Source organism: Macrotis lagotis, chromosome X (assembly GCF_037893015.1).
Source record: "Macrotis lagotis isolate mMagLag1 chromosome X, bilby.v1.9.chrom.fasta, whole genome shotgun sequence".
NCBI lineage: Eukaryota > Metazoa > Chordata > Mammalia > Peramelemorphia > Peramelidae > Macrotis > Macrotis lagotis.
Window position 1 is genome coordinate 137,624,451 of NC_133666.1, and position 18,885 is coordinate 137,643,335.

The window sequence follows — 18,885 nt, forward strand, 5'->3', positions numbered from 1 at the left end:
AAACCCTGAAGGACAAGTTTGTTTACCTAACATGCTTTCTATATTATTTTGCAGTGATTTTCCTTGGAAGATTGCTACCAAGGGCACTCACCTGAATAATTGATTGTAACTCCTGGATTTTTGTCTTCAGCATCTCATTCTCCCTTTCCAGTTCCAGAACCTGCTCCTTCTTGGGTCGATTCTCTATGTCATTCTTAAGTTTGAGCGATTGATTTCTCTCCAGTTTGCATTCCTCCTCCATCTTGTTTAACCTGTGTTTCAGTTGATCAATCTGGGAGAAAATGAAGTGGCCAAGAAACCATGAGTGATACACAAAACACTGACATACAAATCCTCATGTCTAACTTGCCTGCAAACCTCCCTTTATTCTCTCCATGGGAATGAGAATTCTCTTAATGAATAAGCTCATATGTTCATCCTTTCCAGTTAAGCAGACCCAAATGACCTCAGCAGTTGGCACATTCTCTCTTCTCTCTCTCTGCAAGGCAGTGGAGTTAAGTGACTTGTCCAAACTCACAAAGCTAGGAATTATTAAACATCTGAGGCCTGATTTGAACTCAGGAACTCCTGACTCCAGGACTGGTGCTCTATCCACTATGCCATCTAGCTGCCCCGAGTTGACACATTCTTGACCAATACTGCCATGCTGAGAATAGGACACCAATATTTTCCACAGGACTCTTTATTATATACAATGTACAACTCTATGCTAATCTCTCTTCTGTCAATTTGTAGCCCAGGAAAATAGAGTCAGTTGGTCAATCAATGAGCATTTATTAAATGCTTACTATGTGACTAGAAAAAGTGATAAAGAGTAATTTAAAAAAGATAGTGATAAAAAAAGAAAAATGAAAATAGTCCCTGCTTTTGAGGAGCTCACATTCTATTAGGGGAGAAAAACTTCATGAAAATTGCTAGGTACAGGATAGGTCTAATACAGTAGTTCATGTAACAATTTCCTAGAATGTTTTACCAGAATCAGAATAAAACCCTTCCTTTTCATTCAAGGAAAAAAGTTTCTATTCCTTTCTCATTCTCCATTCATGATGTCACAGGATTATAGGTCATAAGCTCACAGACCTAGAGTTAGAAGAAATTTTAGGTTGTCATTTAGCCCAACTCTTTGCTTTTTCAGATGGGAAACTGAAGTCTATGAAGGTGAAGTAATTTGCCTAAGATCATATAGGTTAAAAGTGGAAGAGATGGGATTTGAACCCAGATCGTTTGACTCATCTAGTACTCCTATGGTACCACAAAATATAAACCCCCTCCTATCTACATATACCTATCCATATCCTACGTATACCTACCATATACCTACACATATACCTACACAGGACTGTATTTATCATGGTTCCTGTTTCATTTACTATGGACCCTGATGTGGGCATCTAAACATATGGAAAGATGGATTGAAGCTGGAAGGAACATTAAGGGTTATCTAATTTCATTTTACAGGTGAGAAAACTCAGAACCAGAGAAGAAAATGATTTGTTCAAGATCAAACAGATAGCAAACAGTAGAAATGGATTTGAAATCAGGTCCTCTGAATCTAAAGACAGCCTCTTCCATTCCACCAAACGATATCCCATTGTAAAATTTCCTTAGTTCATCAAGTTGGGCATAAAAGTAGCAGTTGTCTTTGTCTACTACCCTTGTCTTTGTGTTCTTAATCAAAACACAACCCCAGGAGTATCTTACCTCCAACTGGAGGTCTCGGCTTCTCATCACTGCCATGTTCTTCTCCTCACTCAGTTGGGCGTACCTCATGGCCAAGTTATAATTGTCATCCTTCACCTTGATCAGCTCATCATTGTAGTTGTCTCTCTCCTCCTTCATCTTGTGGTACCTCTCCTGGAAAGTCATTAGCTCCACCCCGGTCAGAGTTAACTGTTTCTTCTCATCTTCCAACTGGCGGGACTTGGCCAGGAGCTCACAGCGCTGCACATCCTTGGCCTTCATTTGCTGTTGCAGCTTGATAACCTCATTCATCAGGAAGTGAGTAAGGCCTTCATGACCTTCCTCCACTGCAGAAAAGAGAAAAGACATCATGTCATTTTTCTAGGGCCCAGAGGATAATGGAACATAGGGGATAGCAGAGAAAACTCTCTTTCTCTCTCTCTCTCTCTCTCTCTCGCTCTCTCGCTCGCTCGCTTGCTTTCTCTCTCTCCCTAACTTGCCTTCTATCTCTGTTTAACTCTATTCTTTCTTTCTTTCCTTTCTTTCTTTCTTTCTTTCTTTCTTTCTTTCTTTCTTTCTTTCTTTCTTTCTTTCATCTATCTAATCTATCATCTATCTAGTCTTATCTATTGAGGAATTGAAAATAGTAAATGAACCACACTAACTCCATCTTGTGACTTAATTCTAGAGCTAGCTCAGGGTTAAGTGACTTGCCCAAGATCACACAGTGAAAGTATTAAGTATCTGAGACCAGATTTTAACTGACTGACTGGTAATCTGTCCACTGCACCATCTGGCTGTCCCTCAGTTCCCTTTCTATTGAATTATGAATCTAGTCTAATTTTTATCTTGTAAGAACCTAGCCCTGCATGGATAGAAAGCTGAACCATCTCTACCTGCTGCTTAGAGACCCTTAATGCAGAACCTAGGTTATACTGACCAAAACCTGGTCAGATTCAAAGACTGATGCAAGGCATTTTCTCACAATTATCTCAAAACTACCCATGTGTTTCAACTGAAAATTAGTCCCATATTGGTCAGTCAGCTATTGTTTCCATTTTCCTATGATTGAATACAGAAGCTTGGAGGAAGTAGGACGCTTCTTTTTCTGATTTCAGGAAATTGTACTTGTTTGTTCTTCCTTCCCAACTTGGAAAGTCCTTTAACTTTACTTAAAAATCAGATTATCTAATTAGTAAATTGTTTACTTTTAATTAATTGGTCTTATTTGATTAATTGTTTTAATTTACTGATTAATCTGTTTCTCCCTGTATTTGGGGTCCAGTCTTAAGCTGAGAAGATCTGGTCCTGGTTTGTTAGGCAATTGACATGATTTGCTCAAAAGATCAATATGCTTGGAAGCTTGAACTTTTGTTTCCTCAGCCATTTCATCTTTCACTCCCTACTCAACCTGTCTGTCTGTCTTCCTGTCTGCCTGCCAACCTGTCAATCTATCTATCTATCTATGTATCTATGTATCAACTATATATCTATGTTTCTATCTGTCTATCTATTATCTCTATCTATGAGTAGGGAGAAGTGAATGCCATCATCACAGTGCCTTACCTTGATGAGGGATGATTTTCAGATCTCTCCTCTAGATGAAAGAATCTTAGCATTTTTGAGTCAAAGGGATCTTAGAAGTCAAATAATATTACCTCCTCATTTTCCAAATGAGAAAAATGAGACTCATAGAGGTAAGTGATTTATCCAAGGTCATATAGATAATTAGTTTTATCTCTCTTGATGACATTCTTTCCGTTGTGCCATGCTGCTGGTACAGTTACCTTGTAACCAATTAATGCTCCATGAACATCCTCCTTTATTATGCTTTTGTTTTCATTTCCTAGTTTCTTTCTCCTTTCTACACCTAATTCCTATCAATAATTTCAATTAAGTGACTGGCAGGACTGGAATTGCTCTTCCTAAAATGAGTTACCCTATCATATTTCTATATATTCTACATATTCCATTATTCCTTCTGTCTTGTAGACAGGAATTGTGACTCTTGTCCCCATCCTTTTAGCCTGAATGCCACTCACCAACAATGGTAGAAAACCTTCGGGTGGGCTCCTTCCCTGTCACCAGCTTATAGAGTTCTGGATAATAAAACTCCAGGCTCTCCAGAAAGACCACATATCCTCTTTCTCCTTTGGTATGAAGAATGTCCAAAAGTCGGCCTAGTGACAAAAGATATAGAAGCAATGAGGCTACGTTCTATACTTAGTCAATAAGATTTTATTAAGTAAAATGTAAGTATCAGATTATTGTACTAAGATAGAAGAAGAGGCAAAAGACATCCCTATCATCAAAGAGCTTACATTCTAATGGTGGAGATAACAAGCAACCAAATATAAATAAACCACATACAGGAAAAATAGGAAACAATATAAGGAAGACACTAAAAATAACAGAGGTTGGAAGATGCTTTCTACAGAAGATAGGATTTTGCAAATTGAAATGATTTGAGATTTGAGATTTGAGATTGAGAATCAATTTGAGAATTGAATGGATCCAGGGATGCCCAAAGATGGAATTCCAGGCTGGGGAGCCAGCCAGAGAAGATGTCTAGAATAAAGATATGGAGTGTCTTTTTTGAGAAGACTTGTGTCACTGTTTCAAAAGAGCACATGGTAAGATGTAAGGCATATGACTGGAAAGGTAGGAGGGAAGGGGCTAAGTTACGAAAATAGTTGATTGCCTAACATCTTGACCCACCTTGATCTGGCTCCAATATCTTCAACTCTTAATAAGAGTTAACATTAACATAGTACTTGAAAGGTTAAAAACAATTTACATATATTATTTCATTTGATCTTCATGATAACCCTGTGAAGTAGGTGGTCCTGCTATTACCCTCATATTGCAGATGAAGAAACTGAGTGAGGAAAAGGTCAGGTGATGTCGGGGCAGGGCATGGACTTGGATCTCACTGACTCCAAGTAACTCAATCAACTAGATTCCTCTTCACTATGATGGCAAATTTTACTACCTCTGAGTTTTACCACAAACTCTACAGAATTGGTCTCAAAGGTTACTCAAGAGAAGCAAAGTAAATGAACTTGGATATCTAGAAAGCAACATAACCAGTGTGACTCCCCAATGGATTGCAAATACTGGATGAAGGAGGTTGGGACCAAAGTGTCCCAATGATCAAGATTACTATGGTATAGCTTCCTATTCTCTGGACAGGGTAGGGAAAATGATGAGTGTATTGGATGAGGGGCATGTATATGGGAGATAAGCATGTATGCATATACATGTGACTATCATGCTGTTTAGCTTTTTTAAGAATTTAAATGTAGGGAGACAGGGAGAATAGCCAGAATATTGCAAAAATGAGGACCTTTTTCTTCTTGCAGACATATCTACATTAAAAAAGGCAGGACTGTGGGTCAATGGAGTAGAATGTGATAACCTTGCCTTCTTTAATTGATTAAAAAATTTTTTTTCTATTTTTGGCTCAACATCATTTGCATGCCAGCCAACTAGGATCATCATAGGAAACTGCATTACATAATCTCAATTTACAAATAGCTTTTGTGTTTTGGGAAGTTAGGACTTTTTTTAGGGAGGTAGGGAGGGAAGATTATAGAATACTAGAAGCTGTTAAATGGATAATGTTAAAAGAGCAGTAAAAGATTTTCTAATCCTAAATTAGGTAGTTGTATGGGGACAAAGGACTTCAAATTAGCAATAAACATAAAAAGTCAAAAGAATGGATTTAATTCTTGTCTGGTACATTCTGACTGGCTTCTGTTTGGCTTCTCTCTACTCTAAGTATGGTGACTCATAACTTTGGCAATAGAATAAATATCTCTTACCTCATCCTCATCAGGTCAGGTTTTCTAGCTGTCAGCTCTAGTGTTTTTAGAGTGTCCACAAGTGAGAAGGAGTAAAGGTGTTCCATAAACTTAATGTAATTATCTATAAATAATTCCCAAATTTTATCTCCCATAGATGTTAATTGTTAGCTAATACATTCTTTAACATTTCACACTTGGGTTTTCCTTTCCTTCATGTTCCATAATGCTTATGGCGCAGTGGATAGAGCACTGGCCTTGGATTCAGGAGGAATCTAGCCTCAGACATTTGCCATTTACTAGCTGTGTGATCTTAGGCAAGTCACTTAACCCTGATTGCCTCACATCCAGAGCCATCTCCAATCATCCTGATCCATATCTGGCCAATGGACCCAGAAGAATCTGGAGGAGAAAGTGAGACTGGTGACTTAGCAGAGCCCCCCTCACTCAGTTCATGTGCTTGTCATGGCCTCACCTCCCTGATGTAATGGGCTTCTTCAAAAATGAAAGACAAAGAATATTCTCCCACTTCCAACTTATCTGTGGCTTCCTATCCTCAGTAGTATCTTCTCATATCAAGAAGAATCTCATTGGAAGATGCCTGGCAGACCTCAAACTCACTTTGGGCAAATCAACTAACAATTGCAGCCATCATTTAATAGAACTTGACTTCCCCTCCCCAATTCCTGTGATATCCAAAAAAAGGTTACCTGATCGATTGATCTTGGAAGGCAACATGGGAGCACTGAGTACTTCATCTTCATCCTGTTCATCGATGACCTTACACTGGCGCAAGTAAGGGGTCAGTTTGGCAGGATTGATGTAGCGGCTTAGCATATGGCGGTTACACTCCACATTTTCCCAAAGGGCATCTTCTTCATCCTTTAGCGTCTCCATGTAGTCACCCATTTCTGGCTCTCCTCCTTTCATACAGACACACACACACACACACACACAAGAATAATCATAATTAAAATACTTGGAAATGTACATGTATAACCTAAGAAAAAACCATATGCAGAACACCCATTTAACTGTGGGTTCAACTGGATCATTTAGATAAGAAGATTTTATATGCATATATATATAAAATGCCAATGAAAATTTGTTTCAATTATTGCACAGAGAACAACCCCTGTAATGATGCCAATAGTTTAGTCAAGAGCTCCTGGTATAGTGGACAGTGTCCTGAATTTGAATTCTACTTCTGTCACTTCCTAGCTGTGTGTCTTTAGGCAAATTAGTTTCATCATTTGTAAAATAAAAATATTAATAAAATCTGAAGTACCTATCTCACAAGTCTGCTTTGAAGCTCAAAGGAGATAATATACATAAAGCACTTTGTATATTTTGAAGACCCTACTGTCTGTCCTAAAATCTTAGTTCATTTAAAAGGTATTAAAGCTTTAAAATGCACTAAGGTTTCTGGGATACTGTATAAACATCAAATATTTAGACACTGGAACCACTGAAGTAACTTACCAAAAATAAATAAATTGTATTACTTTTAATACAAAGAAATAATTTAAAAACTTTATTTTTTTTATGGATCTAAATCCTGAGAAAATTCAATTTAAGGGGTATGTATTGAACACCTATTGACAATATATAGACATGCATATGCACCTGTCTGTATAGATGAACGAAGCACACATGTATACCCAGAGAGACATACACACACACACACACACACACACACACACACACACACACATACACACACACACATACAGGGAGAGGAACCTAGGCATGCATGCAAATATAGACAGTGATAGACCTGGAGACAGGAAGATTCATCTTTGTGAGTTTAAATGTGGTCTTAGATATTTACTCTATGGGAGATCCTGGGCAAGTCACTTAACCCTATATGTTAGTTTCCTCATTTGTAAAATAAGTTGGATAAGGAAATGGCAAACCACTCTTGTGTCTGGTAAAGAGAACCCCAAATGGGGTCACAAAGAGCTGGACATGCCTGAAGAACAACTACATAAATAAATTAAAAAAATACACACACACACACACACACAAACGTATTTGTACTCACTATACACACATGCATACATGCACAGGTGGGGACATGCATGCATAGGCACACATACATGTCTTTAAAATGTATACACAGACACTTTATACACATGTGCTGGCACACATCATATACACGCATATGCATATATGGTGTGTATGCACATGTGGACAATACAAACACACATATGTGTAATATGAACAGAGTTTTGTAACAAAAAACACAGTCTTTACCCTTAAGGATCTCAAGACTTAACTTATGAAAAAGTACAATCAATTGAGGCAGTTTGACCACTCAATCTACTCTAAAAGATTTGTTATTTATAGTGACCTTTGCTAGAAATATAGGCTTATATTTTTCAGATGTAAAGTTCTACTTTAGGTTGTGCTTGGTGAAAAAGGTTGTTTGGGGTGAGGGAGAAGGGAGAGAGTATTTTTTTTTTTGGCAAGGCAATGGGGTTAAGTGACTTGCCCAAGGTCACATAGCTAAGTATTAAGTGTCTAAGTCTGGATTTGAACCCAGATCCTCCTGACTCCAGGCTGGTGCTCCATCCATTGTGCCACTTAGCTGCCTCCTGAAGAGAGGGAGTATTAAAGCTGCTTCTTTCCAAAGCACCTTGACCAACTTGAGCATGAGCCAAAGTTTTAGCACCTGAACAAAACCAATGTGAATGCTGGAAATTTCAGGATACAAGGAGAAAAGAAAGGTGAAGTAGGAAGAAAAGAGGTTTGTAAAATTTATGTTTGAAAGAATTCAGTGACTATTTAGTTCAATCTCTCCAGTTTTTATAGATGAGAAAACCAAGACTCAAAGAAATTAAGTGACTTCCCCAAGCTTGCACAAGTAGTAAGTGGAAAAAGTAGAATTTGAATCCGTGACCCTAGACTCCAGTTCAGTGGAGCAGTTTCCAAATAACAGAATATCTCCTTCAGCAAAATGACTCTTTCCCAAGGCAAAGAATGGAGTCCTTTGCCATTTTTCTCTATTTAGACCTATTTTTTTCTTCCACTTCTATTTTATTCACCAGTAGAAGGAAAGCTTTTAATTTATAGAAACTATTTACTTCTTGATCTTTTTATCTTCATTGTATGAAGGGCATAACAGATACAGCCTTGGAGCTGGGAAGACTTGAGTTTGTGTCTCTCTTCCAACACACATCCAATTAACCTCTCAGTCTTGGTTCTCTAATCTTACAGACCAGTAAGTATGACCTACTTCATATGGATATAGTAAGGATAAAATGAGATATATGTAAAGTGCTTTGCAAAACTTTAAAACTCTCTAGAAATACTAGCTATTATTTTGCGTGTTGATTGTGTGACCCTGGACAAGCCTCCTTTTCTCCTTGTTAGTGGTATCAAAATCAAATAGAAATGAATCAGGTAGTAAGCTGCCTCATGTTAACTTAGCAAATCACACATAAGTATTGACTATTTTGTATTGTATTTTTATTCAGTTTGTTAAACATTTCCCAATTACATTTAATCTAGTTCAGGTTGGGAGTTTTGCAGACAATTCTTAAGGCTATAATTTGCAGAAATTTGGAAGGAGTTTCCTATCCCACTGAAAACACAGGTGTGGACTTTAAGACATCCTTAGCACCCCATGCATTGGCTGGCACATAGTAGCCCTGTATTAAATTTATGTTGCATTGAACTGTATGACAATGCTTAGCATGCCAATAAATACATTAAATTGTTGTTTTTTTAAATCTGTGTATTTAGTAAGAGCCCCACTCATCCGAAGACACTATTCATATTTGTGTCACCGTACAAAGACTGGAAGTGGCATCAGAATCCCAGTATGTGAATGCCACTCATTGCAACCTCTGTAACCTAAACGGCACATCTGTTATAATCTGGACTGGAAGAAAGACTGATGCAACTTGAGGACCAAGAGAATAGATACCTATGTCACTTGTCTGTCATTTTAAAAGGACTCTGGCCAAGCAGATCTTAACAAAAACAACAAAAATTCAAGATGTACTTTTAAGGGTATTTCTCCCTCCCCGGAGGTGTCTGCTCCACCCCACTTCACTGTAACCATAACTGAATCTAACTCAGGTCTCCCTGTCATGCAGGATGAACCTAGCGGTCCATCTCCATCACAAGGAGGCTTCTCTGTCAGAAAACAATTTGTGCAAAAAGGCTACCTGTCCACAGCTCATCTGAGAGGTGTCAGCTCTGGAAGCTGATCTCCAGAATGTGAATTACCAGTGTTGACTGCCCTTGGGTGAGGAAATATTACAGGGTTGGCTTCACAGTCTTGTTACTTCCATGCATTTAGGATGGTTTCTATCCAGTCAGAATTTTTTCTCAAGGTTCTGCTTATATTTAACAGGAATGAGGGCAGAGGTGGAAACAGATGGAAAGAGGATTGACAGTGAGTCTATCAATGGCTGGCTTTTATAAGTCAGGATTTTATAACCTAATAGATCTAAAGCTGAAAGAGATTGAAGAGGCCACCTGGCTAGTCCAATTCCCATTGTAGAAATGATGAAAACAAGATTAGGGAAGTTAAGGGGTTGGTGAATGTATGAATATCAGAAACATACTTGAACCCAGGGCTTCCTTCTTCAGAGTAGTCATTCTTTTCCACTGTTCCACATTTCCTCCTCAGATCTCCCAAAAAAGACAGGGACATTGATACACTATTGGTGGAGTTGTGAACTAATCCAACCATTCTGGAGAGCAAAATGGAACTGTTCTTGAAGAGCAATAAAACTGAATTCTTTGACCCAACAATACCATCACTAGGACTGTATCCAAAAGAAATCATTAAAAAATGAGAAAAAATACCACATGTTTAAAAGTATTCATAGCATCTCTTTTTGTAGTGGCAAAGAATTGAAAAATTAGGGGATACCCATTAATTGGGGAATGTCTGAACAAGTTGTGGTATATGAACATTATATAGTATTATTGTTCTATAAGAAACCATGAATAATTGGATTTTATAGAAGCACGGAAAGAATCACAGGAGCTGATGCTGAATGAAGGGAGCACAACCAATAGAAAAATGTACACATCAATAACAACATTGTGAGTTGATCAACTATGAAGGATGCAGCTGCTCTTAGCAGTTCAGAGGTCAAGGACAACCCTGGGAGATCTATAATGGACAATGCTATCCACATCCAGAGGGAAAAAAAACAAACAAACAACCTGCCCCCTAGAGAATCTGAAATGTATACCATGTTTACTTTTCAAAAACTGCTCTTGTATTTTTCCTTCCTATGCCATGGTTTTCTTTCTTTTCCCTTAGTCCTAATTCCTCATATACAAAATGACTAATATGTAAACATGTTAAATACTTTTATCAGAATGTTCACTGCTGAGGGGAGGGGATTGGGAAGGGAAGGTGCTAGAAAAATGTGTAACATAAATATATGAGTGAATGAATATTGAAAAACTTATAATGGGTAATTGGAAAAGTAAAATGATCTTACCTAGACATTCAATGGTTTTGCAATCAGTTTCCCCATCTGTAAAATGGGGATGATAAGCTTATATGTCCTACTTTACAGACTTGTGAGGAAAGTTCTTTGTAAATATCAGTGTTATTTGAAAGTAAAATAAGAGGAAAAACTGGAATTCATAAAGTTTATTGTAGAAACATGTAATGGCTGGAGTTTTTACCCCAAGCCTATTAATTACTAGGAATGACTGCTCCCTGAGAAATTGCTATTAATTTTATGGGAAAGTCATTATTGAACTTTCCAAGAATCAATTTAGGATGATGATGATAAAATTGATAATTATGATCATAATAATTGGCATTTATATAATGTTTTAAGATTTGCACATTTAAATAATGCATAATTTCACTGAGTACGTGGAATAAACTTATTCTTCTTCTTTCCATTTTGCAGATGAAAAAACTGAGAATCAGAGATGTTATGAGTCAACATCCCAAAGTCTATGATAGGACTAGATAAATGTAATCAAATAATTTGTAAAAGGAATTTTAGGGATTATGTAGCATAGTCATTCTTTTTTACAGCTAAGGAAAGGAAGACCCCCTTGTAAATAGTAAAGTCCTTGCTCAAGGGCACATAGCTAGTTATTAACAGATCGGGGACTAGAATTCAGAGCTCTTTCTACTATGGGACATTACCTCCCTTACCACTTAGCTCCAACCCTGTCCCCTGCCCTTGCCAGCGCTCAGCTTCCAGATTCTGGGCTAGGACCCTTGAAAATGTTTCCATTTAGTAGTCAAGGGCTCTGACTTTTGAAAGACAGCTGCTACCCTTGCTGTGGTCATATGGATCCCACAGTTGGTAGTGCCCCAGGTTTCCATCTTTCTCAGATACAATGCCAAGCCTCAGATCATACACCTTTTCTCTAATACTCAAGGGTGAGTCTAAGCTACCTAAATCATTTTGTGTGGGATCCAAGGATATCATTCACTAAAAGGAACAAACCAAGCAAATGATAATTGATGAAACCGCTGTGAAGCAGATTCTATAGATATTATCACTCCCATTTAAAAGACAAAGAACTGAGATTCAGAGAGGTTAAATTCCTTGGCTAAGTGGAAGACAGGATTTCAAACTATGTATTTATTCTGTTCCAGTTTCAGAACTCTGTCCCTCTATAATATCCATTTTGTAAAGCACAGGCATTACAGGATGTTTCCCAATGCTTGTTAATGCTTGTCATGTAGCTCTCATAACGAGATAACAGAGATTTCATAGTGGGGCTGTGCATCTAAAGTGTAGTAGGGGTGATCAGAAGACCCTCTGATTTGGTGACCTGGGTACTCAGGAGAACCCTGTGTCATTTTAGCAAAGCACATGACCTCATGGGAGGCATCCCAATCCAACAAGAATACTCTGATCATCCTGCCTATATTACCAAAGCTCAATTTTTCAGGTACAGAATTCTCTGAAATTTCACATTTCAAGATGGCACTCTCTCAAGAGTTTGGCAACAAGGTCTGATTTTTATTCCTTTCTGGATCCAGGTTCTTCCCCTCATATTAATAATGTAGTGTGGGTCCCAGTTTGTGATGGGTGATTTGAGGTCTGAGGGGAAAGAAGAAAGGTTCCTGGTGTCCTTCGAGTCTTTTTATCCAAGAAAGGGACCAGATAAGTTGAGAATGACACAAGCTTCAGGATGGATCATATAAGCTACAACATGGTTTTTTGCTTTTGAAAAGTAGGCTATCCCTAAAGGAAGTCTTTCAATTGATGATGACTGGAATGGACAGCTGACAGGGAGCATGGGGAGCAAATGCCTTTTTGGCCTTACCCAGGGAAACTCCAGAAAATACAACTATGAGCCCCAAGACACTGAGGACAGAGAAAAGGTCAGTGGGGTGCCTCTGAGGTTAGCCCTATTCAGTTTGGAAGCTCCTTCTGGGGGCCTTCCTAAAAAATCAACCTGGATTCTTCAGCAACTCTGCTCTGTGGAATGGGGGCATTTTAATCAGTAACTAATTCATTAGGTCAAGAGCAGTGAACTATTTCCTTTTGCCCAAAAGAATTCCCTTCACTGTGAATTATGTCTTCAGCCTCCAGCTTGCCGTAGGTTTCGGCAGCCACACGCCGTGGCGTACACGATCTAATTTCCCAGAGGTGGCATTTCTTACAGTGACTGGCAGGTTCTGCTGGTTCCTCATCGAGGTCATTATTAATGTATGACCAGATCACTCCAACTACCCAGCAGGTTATCACTGGCTCGTGTGGGACATGGTAGGTTCTCCACCATGGATGAATGAAGAGGCTCTAGGGTGAGAAAAATGATGGAAAAGAGGATGGAAGGGAAACAGGAGGGACACAGTCCACTGCCAAGGTGAACCTCTCCTGGATTCCCTGTAGATTCTGGCATCTGGCAGGCAGGTCCCACTACAGGAATAACCACAGGAGGCTAAGCAAAGACATCTTTACTCATGCACATTAGAAGCTCCAACTTTCCTAAGATACTGTTATTTAATCAGAAACTTGCCCGGGTTGGGCACTTAGACTTAATTGCATGTGACATTAGATCTCCCTATGCTGACAAAGGCTGCTCTTGTCGCATGTCAGCTAGGATCATGGTGGGCTGTCAAAGATGCTGGTCTGGGAATAACTCTTAGCCCCAGGGGATGCTGGAGAAGCTCATTTCTAGAGGTCACAGTCTCCTTGAATTTCTTATAGCTCTTCCATGCAGTGACTGAAAGAAGGGTAGCCATACTTACTGCTTCCCAGAAACTGTGATGGGTCTAGTGGATGTGAGAGGGTAAGAGGCAAATACTGGAGGGACAAAAAGATGCCTTCCTGACCCCAGGAACTCCAATCAGTCATGATCCCACTGAACAGCTAAAAAAGAAGCATGGTGGTTTAATGGAACAGCTAGTCAATCTCTAGGAGAGAGAAGATGGATAGGAACAACTTCCCCAAATAGGGAAAAGATGTGCAGCAGACCTGGCTTCCCTTGTGTCTTCACAGATGGGGAAATCAGCTGTGAAACAGATGTGTAAGAGAACCAAGGACAAAATAGTCATCACTGATAATGCCTTGTTTCTTTTTTTTCCTTTTTTCCCTCTTTCCTCTTTGGATTCTGTTTGCAGCCTTTAGGCACTTTGGTCCCAAGCTTGAGGAAAATTCAATGGATATTTTTCTTAAGGGTTCACTTTTAAGTACAATATTTACAAGAGATAATTTACTTTGCTTCCAAGTTCCTCCCATTTGAGGAACAATAATATTTTTTAAAAAGTTTTTAGTGTGTAATTGTAACACAAAAGCACACATTAAAGTTGTTCTATATTGATATTGAGGACAGAAGAATAAATAATTAAAGTCTCCACTTATATAAACTTTCAAATTTTGCAAAAGGCGTTACAAACATTATCTTATTTGGACTCCACATTAATAATAATAAAAATAAACTGTAATTTATATAGTGATTGGAGGCTTACAAAGCACTTTATATATTATCTCATTTAATCCTTATAGCAACCTTGTGAGGAAGGCACATTCTCCCTAGTTTACAAGTGAGGAAACTGAGGCACAGAGAGGTCAAGTGACTTGCTCAGAGTCACACAGCTAGTAAATGTCTGAAGAGGGATTTAAACTCAGGACGTCCTGACTCTAAGTTCAACATTCTAGGTACTTCTGCCTGACTACATGAGGAAGGTATTATGGGGTTTTATAAGCTTCATTTTATAGATGAGGAAACTGGGAGATGTTCCTGCTCTTACAGCTAGGATATATCAGAAGTAGATTTTGAACTCACATCTTCTCAACTTTAATTCTAGCACTTCCTTTTTATTATACTTCCAAGAGAAGAACCAGTAAGTAATTTTTTACTCAATAAAAAAAATGAACTTTCTAACAGTTGCAGCATTGGGATGGGCTACTGCAGAAGGTAACATGCTACCCTACCACTGAGTGTTTAAATGGAGGATACTGGAGGGGATGCTACTAAAGACATTTCTGAATGGGTCAGAGGTTAATCAGGAAACCCCTCTACCAAAATCTATCTTCACATGTTGGGGAATGCATTTCCTTAAGAGTTGACCTATTTCATCATGGGATAGCTATGGCTGTTTTTCTTTATATGCTGCCAAACTCTGCCCCTCAGAAGTTTCTACCCTTTATTCTGAGTTCATTCATCAGGGGAAAAACAAAACATCTTTCTTACAACCCTGCAAGACTTGGAAGACTACAAACATTTTCTTTTATGCCCCCCTTTCCTTTTCTCCAGGCTAAAACACCCTTTGTGAGGAAGCATAAGGTACAGAGCTGGCCTCCAAGTCAGAACAATTTGGATCTAAGTTTGACTCTGACACATACAGGTGACTCTGGGCAAGTCATTTACTTTCTCAGGGTTTCCCAACAACCTTCTCCCCAAAACTGCAGAAGAATTGGAGTTATTCATGGGCAGGGGGAGTTCCTCAAATCAATGTCTGAACTAAAAAAAAATAATAATCCTCATTGCCTTTAATCTGTCCTTGGATCCTTGTATTGTTGGCTGTCAAGTTCTCTCTCATCCTTATTCTTCAGGACTTCTTTCTCACTCCAAACCCAATACTCTTCTCATAATCTTATTTGGTTTCTCAGGAAAATAGATATCAATTCCCTTTTATGTTTCTATTCTTCAGAATAGCTATCCTGTTCTTTCCACTAAATCTCATATGCTATTGTCATAAGTACTTCCACTATCCTGCTTGTTCTCTTTAGAATGGTCCCCAGCTTATCAATATCTTTCCTAAAAGGGCAGCTAGGTGGCACAATGGCTAGAGCACCAGTCCTGGAGTCAGAAGGACCCAAGTTTAAATCTGACCTCAGACATTTGACACTTACTAGCTGGGTGACCTTGGGCAAGTCACTTAACTCTGTCTTGTATCCAGGGCCACCTCCAGTCATCCTGATACATATCTGGTCACAGGACCCAGATGACTCTGGAGGAGAAAATGAGACTGGTGACTTAGCACAGCACCCCTTCATTCAAATCCAATTCACTTGCATTATCATAATATCATTTCTCTGATATCATGGTCTTTTTTTCTTTGAGAATGGAGGACAGACATCCTTCCTAAAATGGGGGACCCTAATCTGAACAGATATGGCAGATATGGTTTGGCTGAGGTAGAGCACAGTGGAATCACTGATATAATCTGTAACTGTTGTTTCACTCCAAGATTCTAGAATTCATTAAGTTCAATTATTCAGAACGATGTATGTTTGCATTTCTACAGTATCAGTGAAAGAAGAAAAGTATTCTGAAGTTTAGTCTCAGACAAAAGAAAAATATTTTTGAGGGGAGTTGTCTAGTATTATTATTGCATGTGTAAAATATTTTTTGAAAACCACTCTGTAGGGTTTCCCTGAAAGATGAATCATGAATTAGAATATGAGGAAGTGGGCAATACTGAGAAACAGAGGCAAGTCATTGAACTTGGGAAGTCATCTGCCCACTGCAAATGTGCTGAGAGCACATTAGAGTTGAAGGGTAGTTTCAGAGGCTTGCTTAATGCGTATTTGAATACTGGGATGCCAAAAGTGCTAGAATAATATGAAATAAGTGCTAGGAATCCTACCAGATCAAGAGGTTAACTTTGGTAAGAAGTCTATTGTCTTTGATGGAGCATCCAACCCAGATAGGACTAAAGCAAAGATTAGAAATTGGGGTTTAGTGTTCCATTAGCCATGCCAGACAAGCTAATCTGAGACTAAACTTTAGGATGAGAAATCAGTAATAATCTTCTTTTATTATACCATTGATTCTCCAGAAAAGGACTGACTCTAAAGACAAGGAACAACAGATAACTATGTGGGGAAAGCATAGTATGGACAGATCTATGGAGAATGCACTATTCTCCCTTTTGTGCAGAGGTGAGGGATTATGAGTGTAGAGCAATGCATATCAGACTTAGTCAATGTATTGGTTAATTTTCCTGAACTTCACCCCCCCCTTTAATTCTTTATTATAAGAGTGGCCCATGGAGAAGGGATTTCATTATACCTGATCTCATCATTGTTACATTTCAATGAATTTACTTATAGTAAATTTATGCTTTTAAGACTTCATGTAATTTATAACTATTCTTTTATTTTATTTTGTTCAACTCCTGGTTTATTTTTTTTTTCTGTAGCTACTAATGGTAAAAAAAATGCTTCAAAAAACTTGAAAAGAAGGACTATGTTTTTAGTTTCAGTTACAAAAGGTAGAGGAAGAAATAGAAAGTTATGCCCCAGAGAATGCAGAAAGTGAAAGGATAAAGCAGGTGGAGGAAAGGAAAGAGTTTAGATTTAAAATCAGAAAACCTGGATTCTAATTCCAATTTTGCTACCTACACCCTTCACCAAATTGGATAAATCTTTTAATCTAGAGTTGAAACAGACCAGTATCCATAACCAAAAAATTGGACTTGGGGAAAGAGCCCTTAACACTTGGTAGCAGAGAATATTCCTTCTGGAGATAACCAAGAGGCTGCTGCAGGGGAGAATGGAGAAGAGCGGACTGGATTGGAGAGGAACTCACCTGGAGTCCATCTTCCTGGATCAATTTTAACTCATTACTCCCACTTACTAAATGCTCAATTATTTCTGTCCGTTGAAGGGGTATAAGTGCTATTGGTACATTCTAAATTTTGGTACCTAGGGGCAACACTGTATTTGCTCTGCCTGAATTATGGTTTTGATTAACAACTATGGGCTCCAGTTTCCTCATCTATAAAATGTAGAAGTTGAACTGCATGACATCTAAAGTATCTTTTATCTCTAAATGTGCAGACAGTCTAAACTTTGGGGCTCCTGAGAGGAAAGAGAGAAGGACAGAAAGAAAAAGAAGAAAACAAGACTAATTCTGAGAAGCACCTGGGGAAATTGAACATCAGTAGGGAGTCCACATGCTGTCATTTTAGGATTCAGTAAGGTAGAAATATTTTGAAAACATTATACCAAACTCTGAACTGACCTCTCTGTCTCAGGAACAGAGAGGCTACTTCCTAGTCAGAGCCAAGCAGGCAATACTGAACTAACTTGTCTTGGAGAAGAATAGTTACCTTCAATCTCAAAGAGCTGCCCCTGAATTAAAATCTTTGGAACAGAAAGGGGGTTAGCCGCCAGTTAGATAAATGTATGTTGATTAATTGATTTGCCAGTGTAATTGGAGTGAGTTGCTTGATATGGCGAGTTTAATTATTCTGAAGAAATCTCCACCTAATTGAAAGAACTTGTTGCAAAAAGGGGGAAAAAAGATTATTTGAAAGGATGAAATATACCCCATCAGAGAGAACAGAGGAGGTAATGGGACACACCCACCTTTCAGGCCTCCAGAGAATGTCTGTCTCTGAAGCTGCAGTATTGCAGCATGAGGAAGCAGTGGCCTTAAAAAGAACCAGTCTCTTAAAAAAGTGGCCCAGTGACCAAGACCCCGATTTCTTAAAGAGGAACATTTATCACAGCAGTTTGAAAGTACTCTTTGCAAGACTGAGCAGGAAAAACAATTTGATCTAATGGTGAGAGAATTGGTCTGGGAAACAAGAGATTTTAGATTCTGCCCTTGGTAAGCCTTGGTGGAAAGAGCTCTGGACTGGGCCTTGATTTTGCCACTTTAGCTAATTGTGTGGCCTTAGGTATATCATTTAAACTTTCTCAGCCTTAATTTCTATATCTGAAAAATCAGGATGGCAATACTAGCATCAATCATATCACAAGGTTGCTGTGAAGATCAAATGAGATGATGGTGAATGAGATGCACATTTCAATACAAATAACATTGATTAAGCTCTTTCTGTATAACAGAATCTGCTCTAAAAAGTGTATTTGTGTGGGGTTGTATTTTAGGCAATTAGGTGAATAGAATACTGGTTCTGCAGTCAAGAAGACCTGAGTTCAAATATGACCACACTTATTGGCTGTGTGAACCAGGGCAAGTCATTTAACCTCTG

The 18,885-nt window shown here is 38.5% G+C and overlaps 1 protein-coding gene across 5 annotated transcripts in view; it reads right to left on the minus strand.

Annotated features, from left to right (window-relative positions):
- CARD11 (caspase recruitment domain family member 11) overlaps positions 1-18,885 on the minus strand; it is a 137,229-nt gene that overhangs the window by 49,177 nt on the left and 69,167 nt on the right. For 4 of the 5 annotated variants that reach the window (XM_074203924.1, XM_074203926.1, XM_074203928.1 and 1 more), the window contains 4 exons: positions 6,194-6,406; positions 3,723-3,860; positions 1,702-2,027; positions 92-271 (listed from right to left, as the gene is read on the minus strand). In XM_074203924.1, coding sequence (XP_074060025.1) covers positions 92-271; positions 1,702-2,027; positions 3,723-3,860; positions 6,194-6,406 — 857 coding nt within the window. Of the gene's footprint in view, positions 1-91; positions 272-1,701; positions 2,028-3,722; positions 3,861-6,193; positions 6,414-18,885 lie in introns of those variants that run through there. The other variant, XM_074203925.1, reaches the window with a different exon arrangement.